General features: G+C 38.7%; 1 protein-coding gene across 8 annotated transcripts in view; it reads left to right on the forward strand.

Annotated features, from left to right (window-relative positions):
- STARD13 (StAR related lipid transfer domain containing 13) overlaps positions 1–24,751 on the forward strand; it is a 303,153-nt gene that overhangs the window by 32,323 nt on the left and 246,079 nt on the right. For all 8 annotated transcript variants that reach the window (XM_087756685.1, XM_087756689.1, XM_087756691.1 and 5 more), the window contains one exon: positions 15,155–16,067. In XM_087756685.1, the coding sequence (XP_087612811.1) occupies positions 15,312–16,067 (756 nt within the window). In that variant the 5' untranslated portion in view covers positions 15,155–15,311. The remainder of the gene's footprint in view (positions 1–15,154; positions 16,068–24,751) is intronic.

Consider the following 24,751-nt stretch of genomic DNA (forward strand, 5'->3'; position numbering starts at 1 on the left):
TTACCCTTCCCTTGAGCAGAGACCCTTATTGCTGTTAGGCAGAGGTGGGGTAGAAAAGTACAGCTTAATAATGGTGATCATACAGAAAAAAACTTTCCAGAGGCTGCAAAAGACTGATCGAAAAGGTATACAAATCCTATGGCTCAGTATCTTCTACTAGGCTATGAAACAGAAGTTTTTGGTAAGTTGACAGATGTGTTACTGAATAATCGCTGCATTTATTCTCTTCCTCGTCAAACAGTCCCTTTAAAGGTCTCTTTTTTACTCTCAGGATGTGAAATTACTTTGATAGCAGGAAGACAGTCACAATTCCCGCTTTGGCTAACTTTGTTAGGTACTAAGCTGTGATATCTTCAGCCCAGTAATGTTTATAGATCTCAGTCCCTTCCAGTATTCAGTACATGCCTACCTGTAACACGTATCGTGCTCTAGCTTGTGGAAAAACAACATTGCAAGAGAGGGAAAGCTAATGTTTAGAAATATCAGAAGAATTGACAGCATAAATTAAGCTCTAAAACCAGATGTTCATTTCAATGTAGCAAGCTATTTGAACTTATCCTGCAAGATCGATATTTTTAGATTTACTGAATTTCTAGAGGCAATGTTTTCAATTTGAAAGGTTTTTAGCCTGGGCGAGAGGATGAATAATATCAAGGGAGATGCATAGGAGCCAAAGAAGAGGCTTCAAAAACAACACATTGGAAAATCTCCAGTTGTTTTAACTCCAAAGAACACTCAGTTTTACAGCATACCTAGCATACAATGCTTCATCTTTCACCTGTAATTCGGCTTCTGAAGGTGTTTGCCTTCTCTCCCTGCATCACTAGTGGTCAGCTTATCTTTGCTGTCCCAGCCAGTTCCCCAGACCAGAGACACTTCTGTCTGTCAGGTGCTCCTTCAAGGGATTTCTAAGCTCCTCTGCACTTTTATGGGGAATGATTTGTCACATGTCTTTTGGGAGAGGAAAAAAATTGAATGGTTTTAATTCAGCCTTGGCCACTGTTCCTGGTTAAATGTAGTAGTACCTTGTGTTTAGAAATTCTTAAATGTCATACTAGCTGTTACAGAGTAAGAGGCACTCACAGCATTGCTGAATTTGTAACAACAGGCGTGCAAATATGTGACTGCTTATCTTCAGTTGTCTTACTTCTGCTTAGCATAAGCTCCTCAAACATGTGCTAATGGAGCACACCCCATACAGAAGATGCTGCACAAAATAAAGCTATAAAGTCTTCTTGAAGCAAACGGAAAAGAAGATTTTTGAAAATCTTGAAATTGGCATCATTTTATGTCTTTCTTTAATTACCTGGTGAAGTACCCATGAGAGTAAATGGAAATCTTGCCACACAAATGTTAATTTGAGATGAAATGGTGTTTGCTAAAGAACATTTAGACTGGGCAGTGCTTCCATGTGCAGTATTTGATTGACAACACTACGTAAAAACTCTCCCAAAGCAAAGCCTGGAAGTTAGTAGGCCAGCGTTTTATCTTACTTACATAAGGAGGTTCACAACTGAAAGAGTTATTTTGGGCACCCAGAATACTGATGCTATCTTCAGCCTGGAGGTTGGTTGGTGCAAATTAATGGTGGACGTTGCTGTTCTCCTGTGTTTCTGTGTTGTACAGGGAAATGGAGAGTGGTGAGGGAGCTTTGTAGCACTAAAGACATAGCAGGGAAACTCACTGGCACTCCACATCTTGCTCTGAGAAAAGGAAACTCAACAGTATCTCAGGTAGAAGCTTGTAAAAACCTTCTACTTGGCTGTACCCTCACTGGTATGGTGTTTGTTTAGGATACTTTCAAATATCTTTGAAATTGTTTATGTAAGTTAACATTTCTTTACTTACCTGAAGGTTATCCATGACAAGAATTCACTAAAAATGTGATGCCGCCAGGTAGGTACTGTATTAAAATTAAAGGGAAACTTACCCTTTTGCACAATCACACAAATACACATAAATATCTCACACAGAAGCATGCCGAAACAACACTGATTACTTATCACAGCATGTAGTAAAAAATTAGCATGTCTTGTTTTACGGTTGCCCTTCCTATATTGACACATCCTTGGTCACCTGTCTCATGTGCATGAAGCAGGAAACCACAGCCTACAAAACTGTAGGATCACATAATTAAAAACTGTATTATAACATACATTTTCAATGGGAACAAGATGAAGGTGTGTAGGCAACTCTTGGTTTCATACTTGTCAGTCTCTCGCTGTAATGGGAACTCCAAGGAATCTAAAATCACAGCCCTCCTGACGACCTAAAGGGATGATGACAGTAGTGCCTTATAACAAACACATGTGGAGTACGTCCCAGACTCTCTAATAAGCAAAGTTCTTGTGTGAGTATTTGCGTATGTTCCAATATTCCATATGTTGTGACTATAAGCAATTTAAGGGAGGTGTTATAATTTTCTGTATATCTGTACACAATCTGACCCTGACCAAGGTAGTTAATTTGCATCTGCTGGAGCAATGGAAATTTGAAATAAATACAAATCCTCATTTGCTCACTTATTTCTTAGTCTGCAACCTATTTCCTGAGCTCAGAGCATGGTTGTTTCAGGGCTTGTTGAAGCCCTGAGGAGGTATGTTTTGGGGAAGAGGCACAGCTAATTTCCCACTTACCACATTTGTTTTGCTGTTTCCTACACGGCGCTCTGTTTTTCCTGGGAAAGTCTGAGAGTATCTCTACTTTTCACTGCTTTTGGGCATCATCTTGCAAAGCAGAGCTTGACTGAAGAAATGCAGCCCTATGGCTAATAATACACACTGCCTTTGTGGCTGCAGGCACTGCCACATGTTCACACAACTTGTGGTGATGAAACATGAACAAGGCCGATTCCGTGTTCCCCCCCCACACCAAAAAGCACGAACAGCGTTCATTTACTGCAGCTTAAAGAAAGAGAGAGGTGGCAGCGAGAAACCTGTCAGCAGTAAGTGCCCTGGTGCGGGTGGCCGGAGGCGGTGACATTGCTTGATTTTGTCCCTGCCACTCTTCCTGGCATGGGTGGTTTGCAGTTTATGCCTGGCTGAGGTGTACAGGGAAGTCCATATTTCATATGGCTGCTTTGCCCTGTCATCGCTTTCACTCAGGGAGCCAAGATTGCATTAGTTTCAGTCTCTTAGGATTTTTAAGATTAGTGGGCACTAAAACGTGTTTTAAAAACCAGCCAAAGTGAGCTTGATGTCTTGAAATCGGAATATTTATCATCACACAAACGATCCCTTTGGAGAGGCACACTTTAGAAATGGCTGATATTTTACAAAAGGAGAGGCCCATGGTTTTTTGAAGATCAAGCCCTCTTAAGATATTTTGTGATGAAAATACCACAAACTTTGGCCTTAAACTATATGGAGCATTAGGGTAGTGAGAGGAAGGGAGAGGAAGCTAACGAAACTGTGAAATATACATATTTACTTGTTTTTCTGCTTCTTAACCAAAAATTACCAATGTGGTGATTATTCCTCATTGTTAAAAAAAAATCTATATCTAGCATGACAAAGATACGCCATCACTTTAGCCTGGTATGATTTACAGTGACTGAGTTTTATACCCATAAAAAAACGATTTGCTGACAGATCTTTAACTCATACTATGATGGTACAGGCATCCTGAACCATAATAGAGTCTCTATAAAAGTATCTGCAATATGCACAAATGAACAGGCTGGCATTTTTAATAAATGAACACTGAAATGGAATTTCTGGCACTTCTAAAGCTCAGTCAAGGCAACTAGTCTTTTTCTTGTCTTAAGGGAAAAAAACCTGACTAATTTTGCTCCTCTCTGATATCTGAATTAATGACTCATCTGCAGCACTCTGAAGGAAAGAAAATCTCTTACGTTAACACAACACACTTTGTACTTGTAAAAGAGAGGATGAAAGATACCATCTATCTCAGAGGTTAATATATTTGAATAGAGCTGCAGAGGCCCTTGGCTAGAGAGAGGAGTGTTGACCATTTGATTGAATGCTTATGTACTGTGTAGAACCTGGAAATAACCATTCTGCTTGTTTAAAGGGCTCTGTAACAGAGTTTGCATCAATACTGTGTTTCCATGGGAATCTGATTAATTGAATTTTATGTTCTGTGTGAGCTTCGTCCTGCCAGGCAATGGACATCCCCTTTGATTAAGATTTCTACCTATCTTTGGGTTTTACTTATTAAAGGTTGGAAAGAAATAGCTTATGTAGGAAAGAAAAGCTGGAAAAAGTTAGGAAATAAATTTCCTGCACTTTTGCTTCATATACCTTTTAGTCTGCATATAAAGTGAGAGTTTCAGATATTTTTCTGTGCTCCAAATTTCTTTCTGTAAAAAAACATCCAGCTCATTCTTTATTTGTGGACTATGCCTGAGGTGTAGTAGACCCTTTAAAATTTCTAGCAGCATCCACTAGTGGATTGCACAGTTTTTCATGATGGGGTGATTATTTGCTACTTCATTCCACAAAGTCATGTGGAAATGCCCAAAGCAGTTTTATTCGGTGTAGAGGAAAGACGTCACAGGTAGAGAAAATCTGAGGAACTCTCACAGGAGAAATTTATACTATAAGAAACAAAACTTATAGCGGGTCCAGAGAAGAGCTACAAAAATGACCTCTGAACTTGACATACATTCATTGAAGGTGCCATGTAAAGATCTCTTGAGTTAATAACTCTTTTGATACCCCAAAATAGGTGTATCACAGCAGTATGCCTCAGCTCCACTGCTTTATTATTTGTGAGACCTAAGCTAGTAAACTTAAAGCTAGTTTAGATATTTTTAGACTACATTTGCTACACCATTTGAAATGTTCAGTTGTTTGCATTCATCCAAAAAGGAGAGCTGTTATTTGATAAAAAGTCTAGAAAGACCCCTTCTATGGGGAAGAGATCCTCTGATACTGTAAGTCTCTTTAATTTAGCAAACACATCAAGAAATCTCAGTAAGTTGAAATCTGAGAACTGCAACTGGAAAACAGATAAGTGTAACTAATTATTGGACGCTCTCAAAAGGGAGATGAATAACGAAAAGGCAGAAAGGCAAACGGAGAATTTGTTTAAAATAGCTATTCAGGCCTCAAATATGCACCTTGGCTTAAGAAACACTTCCTTCTGTACATAAATAAAACTTTCGACACCTCTAAAGCAGCTGTCACTGAAGTATTGCTGGGTGTTTTGACTTCGCCTGGTATATCTGGGCAAAAAAAAACCATAAACATGCCCAGAAAAGGAAGATTTCAGAAGAACTGTGAGTTTCTGTCAAATTAACTGAATACTTAATAATACAAAAAAAAAAAAATCACATGGGGAAGCAAGAAATAGAAATGTTGAAAATACTGAAATACTCATCTGAACACTTTATAGTTGAACACTTCTTTCTTCTGAAAGCTCGGAAAAATTAACTAGATTAATCAAAAGGAGTAAATATCGCCCAACATAAATGAATTTCTTTTTTTCAGATTCAACAAAAATGCATTGGGTCATCCATCAAAAATATGTTGGTTTTGAGGGAAGAGTTCTTCTACCAAAAAATATTGCTTGACCAAAACTGATTGAGTAGGATTCGCCTTGGCCTTATCACACATACAGATAGGGATCACAGGAGGTTCCTCCAAAATAACTTTTGCTCCCTCTGAAATAACTTATCTTCATTGTGGCTGACACAGTCCTCCCCTGCTGCCATTTATAGGTCATGCACCCAGCAGGTCTTAGGAGGAGGAGTCTGCCCTCTGGCATGGCCTTTGTAGTAATAGGCATTTATTGCAGGGGTCACCATTTCTTTAGCATTCATTACAGACACTGATTAGAGAGGGTGATAAAGACATTGCTGGAGTCCAAAGCCCATCTTGGAATGAAAAAAGAAAAAAAAAATGCATGCAAAGTAGCATTTTAAATGGATGCACCTATTTACTGCTGATATTTTCATACAAATGGTTTAGTGATATTAGATTCAGACGGTGTAGCAGAGGCTGTAATTTGCTGCAGTTCTGGTCTAATAGGTATAAAGATACCAGAGGATTCTGAAATACTGAACTCAGAGGTGTTATGACAAACCTTTGTACTCATAATAACAAGAGCTAGTGTGAGCTTATACAATTTAAAACTAATTGCCCAGCCAACATCCTCATTACCATATTGATGCAGTTCATAAATCAAAGCCCTGCCTATTCAAGCTGTTTACCAGTCTTGCATTAAGCGGCATATTTCAACTGAGAAATGTAGCGTGTTGCCAAAACACTGCAGAAACAGTAGAAGATTGATAGGAGTACAAACCTGGGGAGCCGAAATGCCACAAACTGATTTAACACACATGGCACTAAAGGACTTGTTCTTGTATGTTTTCTGAGTATGTTCTGATTTAGCCTTGAAACTTTCCATAATAATGTACTGCAGCACAGATACAGGTCCTTACACAGCAGAGAGCTGCTGGCAATTTTGATCAGTTTAGTTTCTTGCAGGAGCTTCTTTGCTTAACCAGGAGACTCATACGTACTTTTTTTTTTTTTTAAAGCAATACAGTACTTATGCTAGCTGAATTTAGGTGCATACATTAAGAATGTAGGCTTTTTATATAGGCAAAGGAGAGGTTGAAGCTCTTACCTAAGAATCCTAAATTAGTCACCAAAATTAAGTGCCTGAAGTTAAATTCTTTGAATAGCCTACTAAGTAAACTGAAGCTACAATTCACACTAAACAAGTGCCTACCTGCGGGTGCCTAGCAGTGCCCTTTGAGATACCCTGCTGTCCTTCGACATCCACACAGTAGATATATCAAAGGAGTTGGAGAAGATTCACACCTCTGAGCTGGCAGCTGAAGGCCAGGTGGGGTAGTCTAGGATGTCTCACAGGGCACTAGAAGCCTACATTTAAGCAATTTAATTTTTCCCTATTTTTCCTTCAGATATTCGGTGAGCTGGTTTAGGTATCAGAAACAGCCCAGTCCTGTAAGCAGGATTAATAAACATGTGCAGGGTTCAGCAGCTACCACAGTCCGGCTGCTTCTAGCTTCCCAGGCTGGCTGGTTTGGGACTAGCTGGGAATTTCTGCAGAAGCCTAAGCTTGTTCTCATCCCAAACACCAGTGTCTTGTGAGTTATTTTTGTGTCTATACTTTGCTCAGAAAACAGCAAGAGAGATTTATTTTTATTGTGGTTTCTCATGAGCTGAGCGCAGTAGATCTTGGCAGCTGGTGGGAAGCCTCTCCCCCTGTGCCAGGCTTCTGTGCCAGAAGTTATTCTTCGTCCCGCCGTGCCCTGCGGTGGGCACGGCCACAGCTTGCAAGGACAGAGAGAGCTGAAGAAAGAGTCAAGGCATGGAAATGACTTTGAAGAGTAGGATCTGGACTTGAAATTTAACTTGCTGGTGTGAGGCAAGCTTGAAGTAAAAGCAGGGCACTAAAGAGTTACTGAAGGCTCTTGGAGCCGTTGGGGGAATTTAATAGATTCTGAGAAAATCAATGGCTTGGAGGGGTGGTGGTTTAGTTAAGACTGTTGGTTTATCCCTGTTTAAGAGAACTCAGGTCAGGGAAAAAAGCATGGACATTTCTAATGAAATGCAACTCTTCTCTATAAATAGATTTAGCAAGAAGATTTCAGCCTATTAAAGTAAGTGCTGATCCTTAGTCATGATGCCTGTTGAAGCCTCAGTCTCTTCTGTTCTTTATGTAAATTCAATCATAACAATTAGTAAATCAAACAAAACAATTTTTATGGATGGAAGATGAGATGTGATGAAGACATGGCTTTGTGTGATAAAGAAACTTTGATTCTTGTTTACATCTGTTCTGCTGGCTGTGTGGTCACAGTAGACACAAGCGTCCAATTCCCTGTATGCAGATGGTGGATAATAATGATTATAAGTTAAATTAATATGAATTGATACCTTCTCATGAAGGCATCCAAGGCAGTGATATGTTTTCCTTCTTCAAAGAAGGAAATAACTTTAAAGAACTTAATTTCTTTCATTTTTAAGGAATTATGAACCATACAATAAAACACAGATCTATACCAGTCTCTGCCCCTATGAAGTGCCAAAACAACTGCCTTTGTCCAGTGTGTTTGGCTTCTGGTTGGTGTCACAGGTTCAGCAGAGATTTCTCAGAGGGACGCATGCAGTTTTGAAAGCCACCCAAAGTGGGCTTCATGAGCTTGAAAAAAAAGTAAAGATGTGAATATGACCCTTAAGCCATCCATCTCAATATAGATATCCTCCGATATGAGAAAATTGTTTCTTCCAGCCTCTTTCCTCTTGTGCAAAATGAAGATTAATTTCCAACCAGTCCATTGAGCACCCCTTGAACATATGTAACGGAATTCACTTTACAGGCTGAAGAAACAGTGGTAGTATTTAAACTGGAGGGAGAAGCAGCTCATACCTCTGTGCCTTTGCTTGCAGAAAGGCTGTTTCCTGACTTTGGTTTGGACTGGCTGCTTAGATGAAGAGCTAGGATCTTACCAATGCCAAGATCCTCAACTTACAGGGAGACAGATTTTTTTTTTCCTATGTGGTTTATCCAGTGTTATTCTAAAAATATTTATTAGGTGTTGGGTTTTTTGGGGGCCTCTGTTTATGAACAGTGTCTGTGTGTGACTGGCTGCTCTTCCTGTTTCACGTTGATTGCACCATTCATGTAAAAACAAAGCCAAAGTATCCTAGGTCAATACATTAAAAAATTCTGGTTTTCATTTAATACCATAGATTTTAGATAAATGCATATGCACACACACACCCCTTTCACCTCTTCTTTCCCGTGAGTATTGGGATTTTCAGCAACTTCACATCAGGTTTAATTTCTCAAGTAGTTCAGACTGTAATCTTAAATCACTCGAAATTGCCTTCTAAAAGCATGTAGTCAAACAACCTCAGGCCAATGCCTCATCAGGAGCTTGATGCTGCATTTCATAGGTGCAAGACAAAATACGTGAGGCAGAACAAGGAATACAAAAACAATACATTGAATGCAACGCTAAAAAGAAGCCTAATGGCAGAAGGAAAGCCGGATCTTATTCTTTAAAGATGCTTCATACATGTTCTCAGAGGCATGCTGAAAGACATGTATCCTCAGTTCCCCATTCATATCTGACTCCTTTTCGGTACCTTCTTCTGAGAGGCTGCAATCGGATACGCAAATATGAGACTTTTCCAAGTGCGAAGAAGTATGTCTAGTCCTTCGCTTTACTGGTGCTCATACATTCCTGCTGTTTGATTTTGCTCATGATCATAACCACGCTATTCATGGGCTGCACAGAGCAGAATGATTTACAAAGTCAAGGCCCGCTTTATGTAAACTAACTAGGACTAAACATTGCCCATGGATCTGTGTTCTCAGAAATGGCAATAGTTGTATTACAGAGGGTATTTTCTCACCTTATTTGCAATTAAACCACTGTTCCCACATGGTGGTAAGGTGACAATGACAGTGCTGTTGAGAATGCTGTTTTAGACCGAAATACAATTGAGTCAGCGCACTGGCAGGATGTTAGCGCCTCAGCTGGATTAAACTCAACCTCAGGCTCAGCGAATCACACAAAATGTGTCAATGATCCCTCCTGGAGCAGAGTCTTTCCCTCCTATATATTGCAAGTAGGTCCAGCTGTAAATAAATTGCTGACATAGCTGCATTAGTTATGATGGTTGGAAAACAGCACATCTGTGACCAACAGTTGCACCTAAGAGAAACATGAAGGTAAGCACAGTTAAATTAGCAAAGTGTCTCTTTATCATTGTAGTTTATTGCATTTGAGAAGATATTTTACTTTCCTTGGCAATGTAAAATGAGCTTCTGCCACAGCGGAGGTGGGGACAGACATGGCAAAGCTGAAGGAGAGGCTTGGTAGTACAGCTGTCCTGGGATAATAAACATTTCTAAGTTGAGACAAGCCTCACTAAACTGTCATATAAAGCAATTCCTGTAAAATGGTTGCCTCAAGATGTGGCTTCATTTGCTGAGTGACTCATTCATAAATATGTCAAATTCTTTGCTGACTAAAATACTGTTTAACTTCAGCAAAAGCAATCAGGTGCATGAGGTGCAAGAGAAATCAGCATCTAAGTGCCGCCTCCCTCACTCACTGAAACGAGTCAGGAGGGACGTAGATTTGGCAGCATCTGTGCCAAATATCTGTGCCTCGATACCTCAAGGTGAAAAATGTAATCTACTACTACTAGCGTCCAAGATCCATTACATGAGCAGAAGGGTATCGCAGCTTTTCGATTTTTGCTGTTTGCTCTAATCAAAAGCAATACAGAAAAACACTTCCAAAATTAAACTATAACTCCGAGTCTCCTCACCCCATATTTCCAATGAAAATTCACCCTTTTCCTTTCCAGGCTAGATTTGCAAATAACTGATTTATAATCGCACTCAGAATCTCACAGGTCCAGTAACCTACACTACAGCTACACTTTGCAGCCTATGCGGAAGTCTGTCTGCAAGCTATGATCCTATTAATATATACAAAAGGGAAGACTTGTGAAGCCCTGGCAGCAAATGTAGGTCTCGATGAAACACAGGCAAAAAATAATTAGAATTTACAAGTGACATGGAAAGCTAATTTTGGTGTTCCTTTATACTGGCTTTATACTACATCAAAAGGCATTTCACAGCCTACCTTTTCAAAACTTGACAGCATCCAAAGTCGAGTGTGTGCAGTGGGAACCTGACTCCAGGTGCTTCAGGTGATAAAGCACAATGTTAAAGTCTGGCATAATGTGAAGAATGAGGTCATACTGTATTTTTAGAAGTGCCTGGTGTTCCTGTGAAGCATGCTCTCACTCTCTCTTTTTATTTTTTTTCTTCCCTCTCCTTTTTTTCTGTCTTTTTCTGTGAATAATTTGGCCAGTGCTTGCAGAAGGCTGTTTTCGCCCCAGGGAGTCTCACACATACTTCTGTTGACAGAGTTCTTGTGCAGCAAGCAAGCTGAAATGCCTTTTGTTAAGGATCTGCTCACTTCTTTTTCTGTTCTGCTCCAACGTTTGGAGGACCTTTTGGCTACTAACTGAGTTCCTGTTGTTACGCTTATGGAAATTAACTGAATTGAAAAATATGAGGTTACCTTGCAAAACAGGTAAAATTATCATGAGGAAAAAAAATCCTGATCTCCTAATTTGCTCTTAGTTTGTGTGTCTCACATTCTCTTACCTTGTTTGCTTAATTTTTCAAGGGAAGATTGTTTAAGTCAATGGGAAATGTTAAGCAAAGTCATTGTGAAAGGGAAACAAATGCATTAGGGGCTGAGGGGTAAAAACTCATTATTTCAGATGAGTGGTGTACTGTTCCAGCCAAGATTAGGACTTGACTGGCTGGTTTACTATGTGAGTTCAAGTTTAAACTGAATTTAAAGAAATAAGAAAATTCCACACATTCACATGCTCTGTAATGCCAAAATACATAATGGGTATTGAAAGGCACTAATTTAAGCAATGTTTGAAAAGTTAGTTTAGGTGACTTGCTATTATAGTAACCCTATGAAATAAAGCATAATCATTTGCCCCAGAAAGCAATTCTCCTTATATTTACTCAAGAAAACAGAATGAGTCTATGAATATTAAATTGCCTATAAAATCCTCCTGTTTAATGGCTAAGCCTAATATATGCCTTTTGTGTGATCTTTGTGCAAAATTTGGTGAGTTTTAATACAAATTTAGGTTGTCTGGGAAAAGGAGAATCAAGCCAATAGAGCATGATAGACAAAAAATTATCTGTGGGTCTGCACATACACATTTGCTTGTGCCAGACCATATGAGAACTCTCCCTCCATAGCATTTCACTGGCTGTATCACAAATCTGTATTAATTTATTGCTGATTTGTAAGGAGCTTTCTTCAGAAAATAAAATTCCGGTTGTAAGTTTTAAAGTCATGTGTGTAAAAAGCTGAAGTTCCTACACCCAGATATGCATTGCACATTTTCGCTTAAAGAAAAAATCCTATCTTGCTTTTTTTGTGCCGTTCCTTAAGCTGTTTTGGAGTCAGTTTTGGTTGGACAGCTAGCTGTAGTAGCCCCCACATTTCCCTTCTAGTTGGAAAAATCCACACATATGCCCGAGAGACTTTTATTATTCAACAACATCTTTACCTACACTAACGCCTACCAGTAGAGCTAATGCTACAGTATATGTTTAGAATTACGTATGCATATGAAAGTGATTTCCCTATTTATAAAGCCTTGAAGACCTTTTTCAGAAAGATTTTTATTTTTCAGAACTTGCAAGTGCATACATTCAGAATTGTGGTGAGAATTACCTTATTTTGCAGGGCTGTGTTACAGGCCTTTTACAACGTACAGATTTAGCTCTGAATATTCAGACCTCTGAGTTACACATTTTGCTATGGGCAGGATTTCCAAATCCACAGCTCTGCCAAAAATGCTCCATTTTTAGGAGCTATAAACATCTATGTGTAACTCTTTATAAAATATGGAATTTGATATTTTGTATAAGGGTGTTGTTTTTTTCCCAGCCACTGCTAGATTGAGTAAAGCGATATGTTCCAGAGGATGAATAAGGGTAAACTCACACTGTCTCTTTTTACCACTTCCTCTTCAGAGATTTCTTGCCATACTTGCACAAAACCAGCCTGCTCTTGCATACTTTCTTTGTTCCAGTCTCATCACAGGAAAAATAAAAAAAAGAAAGAGTCCAATGGAGTAAACAAATCTAATGAACAGAAAAAAAATGTTATGCCTTTTGTAATTAAACTGTAAAAATTATAGCTTCACACCACATCCTGTAAAACTGGAAATCATTTGAGAGAAAGAACTTAGGAAAATTTTAAAAGAAGCTGGACATTTATTTTAGATGCTAGGAATATCCAGAGATAATGAAAAATACAGATTTTTGCAGGGATGATAATTCATGTTTTGGAGTTTAAAGCATCATCTTAAAATGCTAGAAATAAAAAATGTGTAATTCACTTATCCCACGCTTACCTACTGCAGAATTTCTGTAGCTTCTTCTGGAGCATTTTATGCTGTATTTTAAGTTTGTTACAGCAAAGATGGTCCTACGAACACAGACGTATATTCCTGCAGGTGTCATCACAGCAGAGCCTGCTTGGCAGCATTACGAGAACTAAAGAGGGTCCAGGGAACAGGCCAAGGATGGGCAATTTCTGTCAGAAAAAGAAGAGTGACAATAGGAAAGGGTGAAGCTGGGAAATACAGTCTGTGGGGGAGACCTGGAGACCTGAGCATTGCTGGAACCACCGATAGGTGAGGAACAGGGCAGCCACGAGCAGCAATGGCTGGTGAACACAACCCATCTCTCACCGGGTGGCAACATGCTGGTGTGGGCAGCCAGGCCAAAGCGCTTTTGCTGCCTTTTTGGGAGTCTTCTAGATGAATCTTCTTCACTTGTACCTGGGTCTGCATTGTGAGAGTGTGGGTGCTAGCAGCATGCCTTCTAGCAGAGGGGGCCAGGGACCAAAAAACAAAGGTGATGGCTCATAGTGAAGCACAGGTAATACTCAGTATTCACCCGAAATGGCAGGAGGCTTTTTCACTGTGCCCAAAATGTACAAAATACTATGTGAAATGTTAGTTATTCCAATCATTCTCTACAAATGTGGGAGTGTGTTTTCTTTTTCAAAGACATTGTGCTCAATTAGTCTGCTTAATGCTAGGGAGAGCCAAGGGTGTTCAGCACTCCTGAAAGTGAAGTCACTTCTGTGTAGATGGCTAATTTGAAGCTGAGAAAATGAGAGCTTCAAAAGTAGGTTTCTCATTCACATGTAGACAATGTAATCTATGATTATTGTGTAACAAAGATATGGGGCGAGATTCTTTTTGCCTTTATTCGTCCCTCTAAAAGTTGGGTGATCAGCGTAAGCTTTTTGTCTAGACTGCCTCCATAGTTTTGGATAAGGCAGCCATGCCAAGAGGGAGACTCATCCCATGGTAAAGTACTTATCCAAGATAAGAGAGAGCATTTACCTTCTAGAAGCATTTTTCTCTCTCCACTGACTCCAGCAGGAGGCTGGACAGTTGCTTACAATAATGTCTGACTTTTAAATAGCTGGCAATAGCTGAGAGGAAGTCTACCTAAACAGTGTGTACCTGCATGCTCACACCTTTTACAGCTGCAGTTCAAATGACACAGGTAATATAATAAATCCAAATTTTCTGTGTGTGTAACAGTGTTCTTTCTATTACCCAATGTATGTCTGTAACACTAAAATATCCACTAACCAGCACTAAAATATGCCTAGCTGGTGTGCATTGCTCAGTTTATGGCACATGCAGTGAGAGGCACATCACATGCCAGCATCTTACTTTGCTTGCTTCCCACTTTGACAATCACAGTGCTGCCTTCTGACATGTCTTCCTCATCACTGACAGATTTGCCACATACATCAAAGGCTTAAGCTTCCCTTTTTATTTTGAAAAGCTTCTGTTCTGCTTTGGTCTCTCACAGATGGGGTACTGAAACAATCATTAAAATAAATACTTTCAATATTCAATCTGTCACAAAAAGTCAATTACATATATGGGTGGATGTAAGCTATTCGGTGATGCAAGATCGGGTCCTCAGCTGCTCCCCTCTTCCCATGCATTGGAGATGCAGAGCCTAGATGTGAGCACAGCAGTTAAGACTGATTTAAACCAGACATGGCCAACTCTGATGTAGTACGGAAGCTCTCTGTATTTTTAGCCTCTTTTTTTTGCTTTGCAAATTTATTGGAAATGGACAGGTTCTGCACTGCACTGGCAATTCACAGACACAGAGAGACAGAAAGTTCTACCTATATTGAAATCTTCTTTCTTTTCTGTCAATTACTTTGGCTCCTTGCTCTTCCCTATGACATTTTAGTAGCTTTATCAAAACAGTGTAAAAGTTTTCAATTATTTAACAGACAATAAAAATATAGTGAACAGAGGCATGTTTTAATAACAAGCATATAGCCAACATCTCTTTGAATGTTTCTGAACCATTATGTCAATAATCAACATAAAGTCAATATTTAAAAACTGTTTCTGCATTTGCCCGTTCTTTCCTAGTCTCTAAGGTAAACAAGCCAAGGTTCTCATGTTTTAAGTTCATTTAATCTGCATACATCAAATATTTTTTTAAGAGACCTTTAAGTAAATTTGATACTGGAATTTAGTGTTTCAGGATTACTTTTGCTGATGCACTCCAATTTTTATTTTTTTTTTTTAATTTTCAGGAGCAGAGAGAATTCAGATATTTTGTATGAGAATCCAGGCATTAATAATGATTGTGTGATCATGGTTTTGGAAAAATAAGAAGATATTTCCTGGCTACATATGCAGAGTTATGTTTCTTAAGAAAACCAAGAATGAAGTCATTTTGATCTCTGATGGATGAAATTCATTGGAATGGAAACTAACATCTATGAAGAAGAACAGGTCTCACCTTATCTTACATCTGCCAAGCGCCTGGGGACTCCAAAGGAAGCAAAGTATGAAGAATACCAAAGAAAGACAGAAAAACAGACAAGTCCATCTGAATTTCAGAATCTTTTACTGGAACCTGAGTTGAGTTTGCTGTCTGCGTCATTCTTAATAGACCACAATGAAACATCCTCGCAACCTGGCACCACTGCAGGGTGTGTCAGTGCCACTGATCAGCCTGAGACAAAGCACCTTTCTGAAGAATTGCTCTATTCTGCAAGGCAGAAGCGACAGGAAGATCCTTTAAACCTTCCCTCACACAGAGAATGGCCAGTCCTTACAAGAAAAAATTCAGACAAGAAACCAGAAAGGAGTCATGAGATCAGAGTCATAAAACACAAACCAAGTGCTATCACATTTTCTGATTCCAAATTTTTATCACATAAAGCTAATACTAAACTCCATATTTGCGAGGCCGGAGAAGCAGAAGATTTTTCATCTGAAGAGGAAGAAGCAGATGGTAGAGATGATGGTGATGTGTTTACAGAACTGCCACTGTATGAGGCATTTTTCAATGGTCTCCATAGAAGGAATGTTTCTCAAAGAAAGCAAGCTAAACATGAACTTACTAAATATCAACACATCTGTCATTTAGAAGACTGCAATGATCATTCTGAAAAGGACTTGAAGGACCATGACAAGGAAGAAAAACACATGGAGCTGGAGGTAATACAAGCTACTCTTTTGATCCAAGTGTGTTTTAAATAAGTGGTATCATTTAAGGTTGGTTACAGGAGGAGGAGTTGCACAAATAGTTATACAGTGATAATTAGTGTGAATTACATAATTAAGAATATAAACCTACAGTGAAATTATACGAGGTTTTTACATTAGACAAGTCTATTACTTCAGATTGGCCACAGTTCTATTAGCCTGAACTTCAAACTTTGATTTTCTGTTTTCGCTTGCTTTTTAAAATGGGCACATTGGCTCAGTTTCCCCTGCTCCTACAAGACCATATATCATGCCACATACAGCATATATTCTCTGAGTCTATGGACTGTTCCAAAGGGACAGAGCTCAGGTTTACTCTGAGAGCAGAGTATATTTCTTCGTCCTGAAAAATGTCCTTCTTTAGTGTAGTGGCACTGTAGCATTGTGCCACCTAACCCACAGCACTGCTTCCGCTAAATAACAGTGTTTTCTGTATTCTTATGTCGTTAAAATAATATGGGGGACAGGTTACAATCTGGTCTATAATAAAATAAAATAAATAGATTTTTTTGTATCTGTACCGGTACACATCATGATGCTTTATAGACCAATGTCCAAAATGAAAACATAAGAAGATTTAGGACAAAATGAAAAACACTGTAATAAGAATCATCCAACTATAACCTCTTCAGAAAAAAAAAGGATTGAGTGAATTAGCTGTGCTTTTTGGAACTGGAGGAACAGAAGCTTTCCAAGTGAGTTCTCACTAGTCTGGAGAATAAGCAACGCTTTCCCCCTGCTACCAGCTGGTAACAAACCAAATGCCTGGAGCTAAACATGTTTATCATTGGAGAAGTTCAGCTCTAGTACAAAAATATGAAGTGACTCCAAATAGTGGGCAAAACAAACCCTTGAAATTCCAACGTTCCTGACCTTGCAGCACAAATTAATCTTAAACTGCAGGTCAGGCATACCTTTCCTTCCTCTCTTTTCTCCTCCTCCAGCTTTTAAAAGTTATTTTCCATGTGAACCTGCTCTATGCCTTGAAAATCAGTGTGGAGCCCTAGTCTTTTACTCAGTGTGTTTTACTTTTCTCTATCTTCAGTTCTCCTTTTAGTTCTTGCGCTTATAACACAGAGTTGCTTCATTGATTTCTGATTGAATGAAAAAAAGTAGAATTTGGACTATAATGTCCATATTAACATCAAAATTATGGTATACAATACTTCATTACTTCTCTCCTTTAATACTAATCTATCTCCAATTTGAGGGGGACTAATTCTTCCCTGAATTGAGTGGGAGTTTTGTGCTGTATTTCATACATATCCCAACTTTACTGCGGAAACCCATCAGCTCAGAGAGAAGTAAGCCAGATTTTCACAAATTTTTCTCAGCAGCTAATATTAGAAAACCAAGGCCCAAAGACGGTTCCAAAACAGTGCACCTTTTGATGCAATACTGACCCTGAAAGATTCTTGCGACAAACAGTTTATTAAATAATTGCATTGTTACTCTACTCTAAGCCAAGGCTTGCTTCCTCATTTACTCAGAAACATTCCCATTAATATAAATATATATCAAAATGCATGTGCAACATCCCTTGGATTCTGTTTACTGAAGGTCATTCCCATAGATAAAAGGGAGAGGCCAGGGGCTGTTGTCATTTAGTTTACTTTATGTCTATGCCATAAAATAAACTCAAGGATGCAGCTTGTAGTGCAAAAGAATGGATTATAAATTGCCAGACAAGCATGTGAAATTACCTAGTAAATCTCGGCGAATGTGTCAAAACATTTCAAAAACTGTACAGATGCAATGATGCAGTCCTGGTTTTGATTTTTTTTTTTCTATGTAAATAAGTATGTATCATTTTAGGAAAGCCTCCAAGAATTAAAAAAAGAGGATTATCTTGTCTCTCAAATGTTAGCAGCAGTCACGCATTACTATTCAGACTAAAAACTTCCCCCGTGACTCTGGTTGAAGGAAATGTATGTCATTGTCAAGTTACTTATTTCTATTATTTAGAAATGGGGCTGTGGAAAAATGCGTTTCTAGTGGAAAGAAGTTAACTAAATAAAGACAGCATGGCATAAGAAGGTTGTCAAAAGCAACCATTACCGCTAAGCCTTAGACTTAAAAATAGTCTAACAAACAAATCACCTTGGCTGTACAGATACAGGCTATCACACATATCACCCTGACCGAGATCCTGGCTAAATCCTTGCTAGTAGAGTTCACAGTGAAATAGTGATTAAGATCTACCCTGCAGGGACATTCCTAAGTAAATGTACTTGCTACTGACTGCAAATCTCCTATTTTATGTATAGAAAGGAGGAAAGGCTGTCACCTTCTCCAGGCTGGGGAGCACTGGCCCTTGCAGGCAGTCACCACAAGAGCAAAGCCAGTGTCCAAATCTCCTCTTAAATAGCTACACGCGTTTAAGTGATAATTCTTGAACTTCTTGTTTCATTCTAATTAATAAGCAGAGGCAAATCTCCGAGTACACTGAACAGTAAACAAGTAGAGGGAAGACTGGAAAAAATACAACTTGTGTATGCTGCCAACTCTGTTACAAGCGGAAGAAACTCTGCTGAAAACAATTCATACAATGGTGCCCATTAAAAAAAAAAAGCTCTTTTTTTTTTTTCCTCAAAGGCATACAGCATCTGCCTGTTCTGAGTGGTACAAGATAAATGATACTTCTGTTCAATTTATGAATTCAGTATGGTCCCTGAGTTTCCACCCCTAGACCAGTCCCATATATATTTCCTGTGCTTTCTCAACAAATCTAAATTTGGCAACCTTTTTTTCCTTGTCAGGAGTCTGTAATCAGTGGTACATTTAATGACCAAATAGAGTCCTTAAATTAAAAATAACATTTATTTCAACTTGGGAAGCAAAATTTTGAAGATTTAAAAACAAGTCTATATACATGTCTACAATATTGTTCATGTTATTTCTTATTTTGGGAAGGTGATCTAGGTAACATCATCGCTAAGACAGCACTTCCTTAAACACATCAGTGAGTTTCTGTACCTTCATTATAGATTTGTCTTCTCTGCCCACCTTCCTTGCAAAACTCCCCTATCTCAAATGGGAAATTTTTTGCATCACTCATGTCCTTCTAATATTATTTATGACTGTTTGGTTTGTTCTGTTCAGAGGTTTTCTCAGCAACTCTGAAGCAGTATCTCGAGCCATTCTTCCTTGCTTGTTTTACTTCAAGTCTTCGTATTAAACTACATACTCTCTTTGTGCCTGCAACCAGCTCAGTATGCAGTGGCAATAAATTATTCAGAAGAGCTTCTGAAATGTAACATTTTTCTAGATTGCCATTTCTTCAAACCTTACTGAGTACGACCCAGCTGATAATATTTAAGCAGGAACTGCTATGCAACTTTACATCAGTAATCTTATCCTATCCTTACATAGTCTCAAAATAAATGTGTTACTTCCAGGAGTAACACTTGACATTTCAGTCAAGTAAAAAATTGAAGATATTTGACAGGTATTAGGCAAAAAGAAGTATTATGAAATCATACCCTTGACAAAGTGAATTGTCATGGATCTTCCCTCACCTCAGTGACTGTATAGAAATCCTGCTAATGTTGTTGGCTGCTGCAGGGAGGCAAGCATAGTCTTACCAACACGGCAGCAAACTGGAAATCGTCCCTAGGACAGCTTCAAAGCACCTCTTTGGGGAGCCCATCTTAGCTATTATAACAGCCAAAAAGGTTTCTATCACTGTTGACATTATTTACGGCATCTAAGTGAGTTGTCACAGCTTATTCTATTGTACCAGAGAGAGAAGGGGGCAAGCCAGGAAGCCCACGGGCTGGAAAGGAACCGCTTAGAGCTAACCATCAGGACATGGGACATGCTAGGCGCTCCAGCAGCCCCTCTACAGCCTCCCGGTGCCCACACCAGGACCATGTACTGGGTATCTCTCCCCACTGGACATTCAGGTTCTCCAAATAGCTCCTCAGAGCTGCTGCTTGATGAAACAAGGTCAACTCTATCTAAAATATATCTGGAAAGGTTGAAGAATTAACTGTTGATGTGTTGCATATAGGTGTAACTTCCAGGAGAATCCTAGAAAAATAATTGTTGTTAAAGAAACAAGAGTCCTTCCTAATTCAGGAGGAATCCATTAAGGGAGCCTCTGTCATACTCTTTTCCCCCCGCACTCTGCCATCTCTGCTATGTAAGCTGTGTCAGGCACAGAGCATCAAACCTGCTGGCCCTTATACAGGAGCCTGGGTGACCTTTCGGGGGCTCAAGTTGCACACAGATTTACATCATGCCTCTTTCAACACATTTAGGAAGATCTAAACCAAACCTGCTTGTTGGCTTAAAGCCAGACAGTCTGATGGTCTAATATTTGCATTGAATGTTACCTTGTTCAGCTGGGTCAAAGAAAGAGTGAGATACCACTCCCTAGAAGTAATGGAGACAAGATGACCCAAACAGATAATTTAAGTAATTCAGGTAGTATTCACAATGAATATCTTTTTGTCAGGATTTGGCCTTCAGACTGGAAACTCAAAGCCTTTTGGCGGAGGCTGCACAGTCATGGGAGTGGCCAGTACAATGTCAGGAGACCCAATCTCTGTGTACTGCACTGGGTAGTGTTAATGTGGTAGCTGTGCCATCACCTTTCACCATGAGTAAATCTTTGGTTTAAGTAAAACTGTAGTGTTCTAAAGAAGATTTGTGAAAGCTCCATTGCTTTTCACATTTAAAGCTAAGCCAGCTGAAGTCTGGAAATGGTTACAGAAAACAGTCCTGTACTGGCAGGAAGATGGATGTTCTGGCTTTCCAGTTTCTCTTCCCTTGATTATTCACTTATTTTCATTAATTTCCTTGTTCCAGCCTTGTACTACAATTAGGTAAATTTTATTCTCATTATACAATCATTACTGAGTGACAAGTTTGGTAATCATTGTATAAGCTTGGACCACGAGAGTTCAGATTCAGGCTGGAATAATTTGCTGAGACGTAATACGGAAGTTTCCATAGCATCTGTCCTACATTTTGTCTGCTTCTGGCCTGCGTTTTCTTTCTTCTTTTCACAAACACCAGAAGTTCACCAAAGGAGCAAGACAAGATAAATAGACGAGGACATGTAGGAGGTCATAAATCCACAAAAATTTATTCAAAGCCAGAGTCTTTGAAGTTACTTATGATTCCTTAAAAGATATGTGTTCTTCTATGCGGCTTGTAAATATTTTAATCAAGTAATCATATCCAATGAGAAAGGAATCAGGAAGTTTTAAGTCTTTGACAATGAATTTGATTTATTCAAATTAGATAGAGTTAATTCAATTTAAATAATTAAAACAGAGCAGCAGTCAAGCCTACAACTATGATCAGTAACTGGGCCTGCCAAAGTAAGCTTCTTACTCTTATATTTGGATGGCTTAAATTCTGCTAAGTCCTTGTACCTCTTGTATTCCTGCTCAGTGCCTTGCTTAGCCACTCTGAAGCACTTTTCCGAGAGGTACTTTGCTGTTTTCATTAACGAGGCACTGGAACTTACGTGGAATTTAAGCTATCTGAAAACTGCCTTGCAATAGTTTCTTCTTCTCTAATTCAGTTGTCCAGGATCAAAAACTAGTAAAGAACATATTAGAGTGAAGCACAAATTCCTTCTCCCATTCCTCCCATACTTTGGAAGTTTGTTCTTCTCTTTACCCTATCAAATTGAAACTGCACAACTAGAAGAGGAGAATGGTCACAAACTTGTGATGACTTCTTCATGAGAAATAATACAGTTATTATTATCATCTCCTTTTTGTTCATCTTCTGCAGACATGGGATGTCTACCCAGGTAGGAGAGCCGAGTGCTGGAATAACAAATGCCAGAGAGAAGAGAGTAGGAACTTATGGGGAGGAAAATGGGAAATGACTTGCCTAAGACAGGAGTGATGCACTGAGCCTTGTACATTCTTATTTCCGTTGTGTGTCTGTGAGATTTGCACTTTTTGTATTTCAATTATACATTCTCTAGAGCTGATAGGTGGAGACAAGATGAGTTGAACTTTGCAAAGTTTCTAGCATTTATGCTTGTTTTCTTCCTGCTTGGAAAAGGAGTTGGAGAACTTCTGATTACTTTAGCAATGATGCATTATTATCCATCAATGCATAACCACAATCAGCTCTTAATAATATAGTCAGATAAATGCTGGCTTAGGGACTCTAATTATTAATTTAAAAGAAAGAGTCTTTTATTAATTTCACAAATTTGAGGGACTAATGATGAACATCGCACTTTGTACAGAGTACATTTTTCTCTAATCTCACTCTTCCTGAATGTAACCATTTCACATTAGGATATGGCATTTTTTGTGTCTTACTTCTTATTGTGATGGGAGGGAGCAGTAAGTTGAAATCTGCATCTTACTTCAGTGGAAATTATCTGCATGGCTGTTTCTACTATGACATTATAGGAACTTTGGGAAATAACAATAAAGTCAGGATTAGTAACTTAAGGATATGTTGAAAGATCATATCAAAGAGAACTGGTATATTGAAATCATGTAGAAAAATACGTAGATAGTATCAAAATTACTGTCTTTATCTCTTCAGTATATTTGCATGCTGCTTGCATGTTTTAATAAACATGCATGATTCATTGTTCATTACTAGAGAATTAAAAAATTAAAATGTATATGCCCTCAGAAAAGATGCACTTTCTTAACATCAGGAGATACCTGTCTTTAAAATCACAAGATTGTTTTCAGCAGGCATCAATGGCTGCTGGGTTGAATTTGGAGAAAACACACTAACTCTGGTTTGTAAAAAATATCCTATAAACTATTTTCAGCAATCACAGTTTGGGTTCTGCCAAAAGCCTCCTGAAGAAAAGCTGTAATATGAGGAGACAAAATCTGTCCTTTTTCAAAAGCACAGTTGATAAAGAAACTTCCATGTGATGGGTGGACTAGCACTTGAAAAATTCAGAGGGCTTTTTTGCAGTTGACTCTTCATGCAGTTTGAAATAATTTGTGTTGCAGAGTACCATCACTCTCCAAAAATGTATAGTATATGGTATATATTACCTCTATAGTGAAATTCTGAGAAAATTAAAATGCCAGGAGAAAATAGTAAAATCCGATAATTAGTCAAACAGACAACTCACCTTGACTTTCAAAGTCCTTCAGAAAATGTACAAAGTACATTTCAGGTTGGTGCTGAATTAAGTAATATGAAGTTACAGAAGGTGAGATTATTCATTTATTGCATACTGTGAAACCCTCAGGCTGTTCAAGTTAATGTTTAAAACTTTGGCCCTTAAGTAGTTTTCATAACATTATGAAAGACCTTTAGGCTAGCAGTTTCCATAGTGTGACTTCTGCCACTAGTATCTGACAAAGGTTTTATGTTGCCCATCCTAGCTGTAGCTATCCTACTGAGAAGATACTGTGCTGCCAATGAATTTTGTTGCACAGCCCCAGCATGGTCCCATGCACACATTCAGAGGCCCCACGAACAAAATTTTGGGAACTCCTGCTTTAGCCTGTTCATAAGTATTAGTGCATGTTTTATATTTATCTTTAAAGCTTCGGAAGAATAAATAGTTAACATAATTGGTGTATTATACTAAAAGAGGAGAGTATTCATCATATGTAACTTGGGTTATGACTTTTTCAGATATTGACTCCTTTGTTTGTTGTGTATTTGAATACTTCAGAATCATATGGCCACCTCGGAAAACAGCAATATTACTATTGCTCTTGCCAGAAAACATAAAAAAGATTATGTGCTTATGGTCGCACTAGGCCCATAAAATAAAAGAGGTATATCAAGATTCTTCTTTACAAATATTTGAAAATATCTGGAACCTGTGCAATGTGAGACCATTCAAGTGTTTCACATATCTCTACAGATGTAGAGCAAAAGTCAACAGAAAATAAGTCCTGTCTAAGTCAAGGCTCTGATGAACTACATTCCTCTGTCAAAGCATAGGAATAGGCACCTGCAAGAATTACAGACTGGGTCTTAGGGTGGGGGCAACCAGAAGAAACATGTAGAAATCTGTTAATCCGCTTACCATTGAAATTAAGATATTCCTTCAAAGTGCAGATGGAGATTCTGGATAAGCTGTGGGATGGGCAGTAAGCAGAACAACTTGTGAGACTGGAAACTTGCGCAAAAGGTGAGGGGATGGGGTTGGGTCACATTTTCAAGCTTGTTTGGCTGATAGGTGAGGATTTGGTATGTTTTTCAAGTCCAGCAATAGAACTGCAGTGTAGAAAAAAAAATAACAGAATGTTACTGAATTAACAACCTTGCAAAGTGTATTTCATAATATGGCAAAGCTCTTGAGCGGGAGTAAGAAAAATGAGATACAAATTTCCTCACACGCACAAAAGTCCCACTGAAATTTTGTGGCACTTCCTATAAAGCATTTAGGTGCTTTGGAAAATTCTTCCTGGTAGCATATGCCCAGTTAATAAAAACAGATTCTAGTGATATATGTAGGATCCCTCTGTCTTTCTTTGTGTGAAATTCCAATAAAATAATGTTAGCTTGATATTGTAATGGACATATTTCTGTGGTAGTACCATGGGACCACAGACTCGATCATATGATTTGACATTCCCAGGGATCTATGATCATTTTGGTACTGCCATATCACCAGCTATCATATAACCAATGATCTGTGCAAACACTGAGGTCCATGTTTGAAACAA

This window comes from Nipponia nippon, unplaced genomic scaffold (genome assembly GCF_047370975.1).
Source record: "Nipponia nippon isolate SJK-2023a ecotype South Korea unplaced genomic scaffold, ASM4737097v1 scaffold_2, whole genome shotgun sequence".
NCBI lineage: Eukaryota > Metazoa > Chordata > Aves > Pelecaniformes > Threskiornithidae > Nipponia > Nipponia nippon.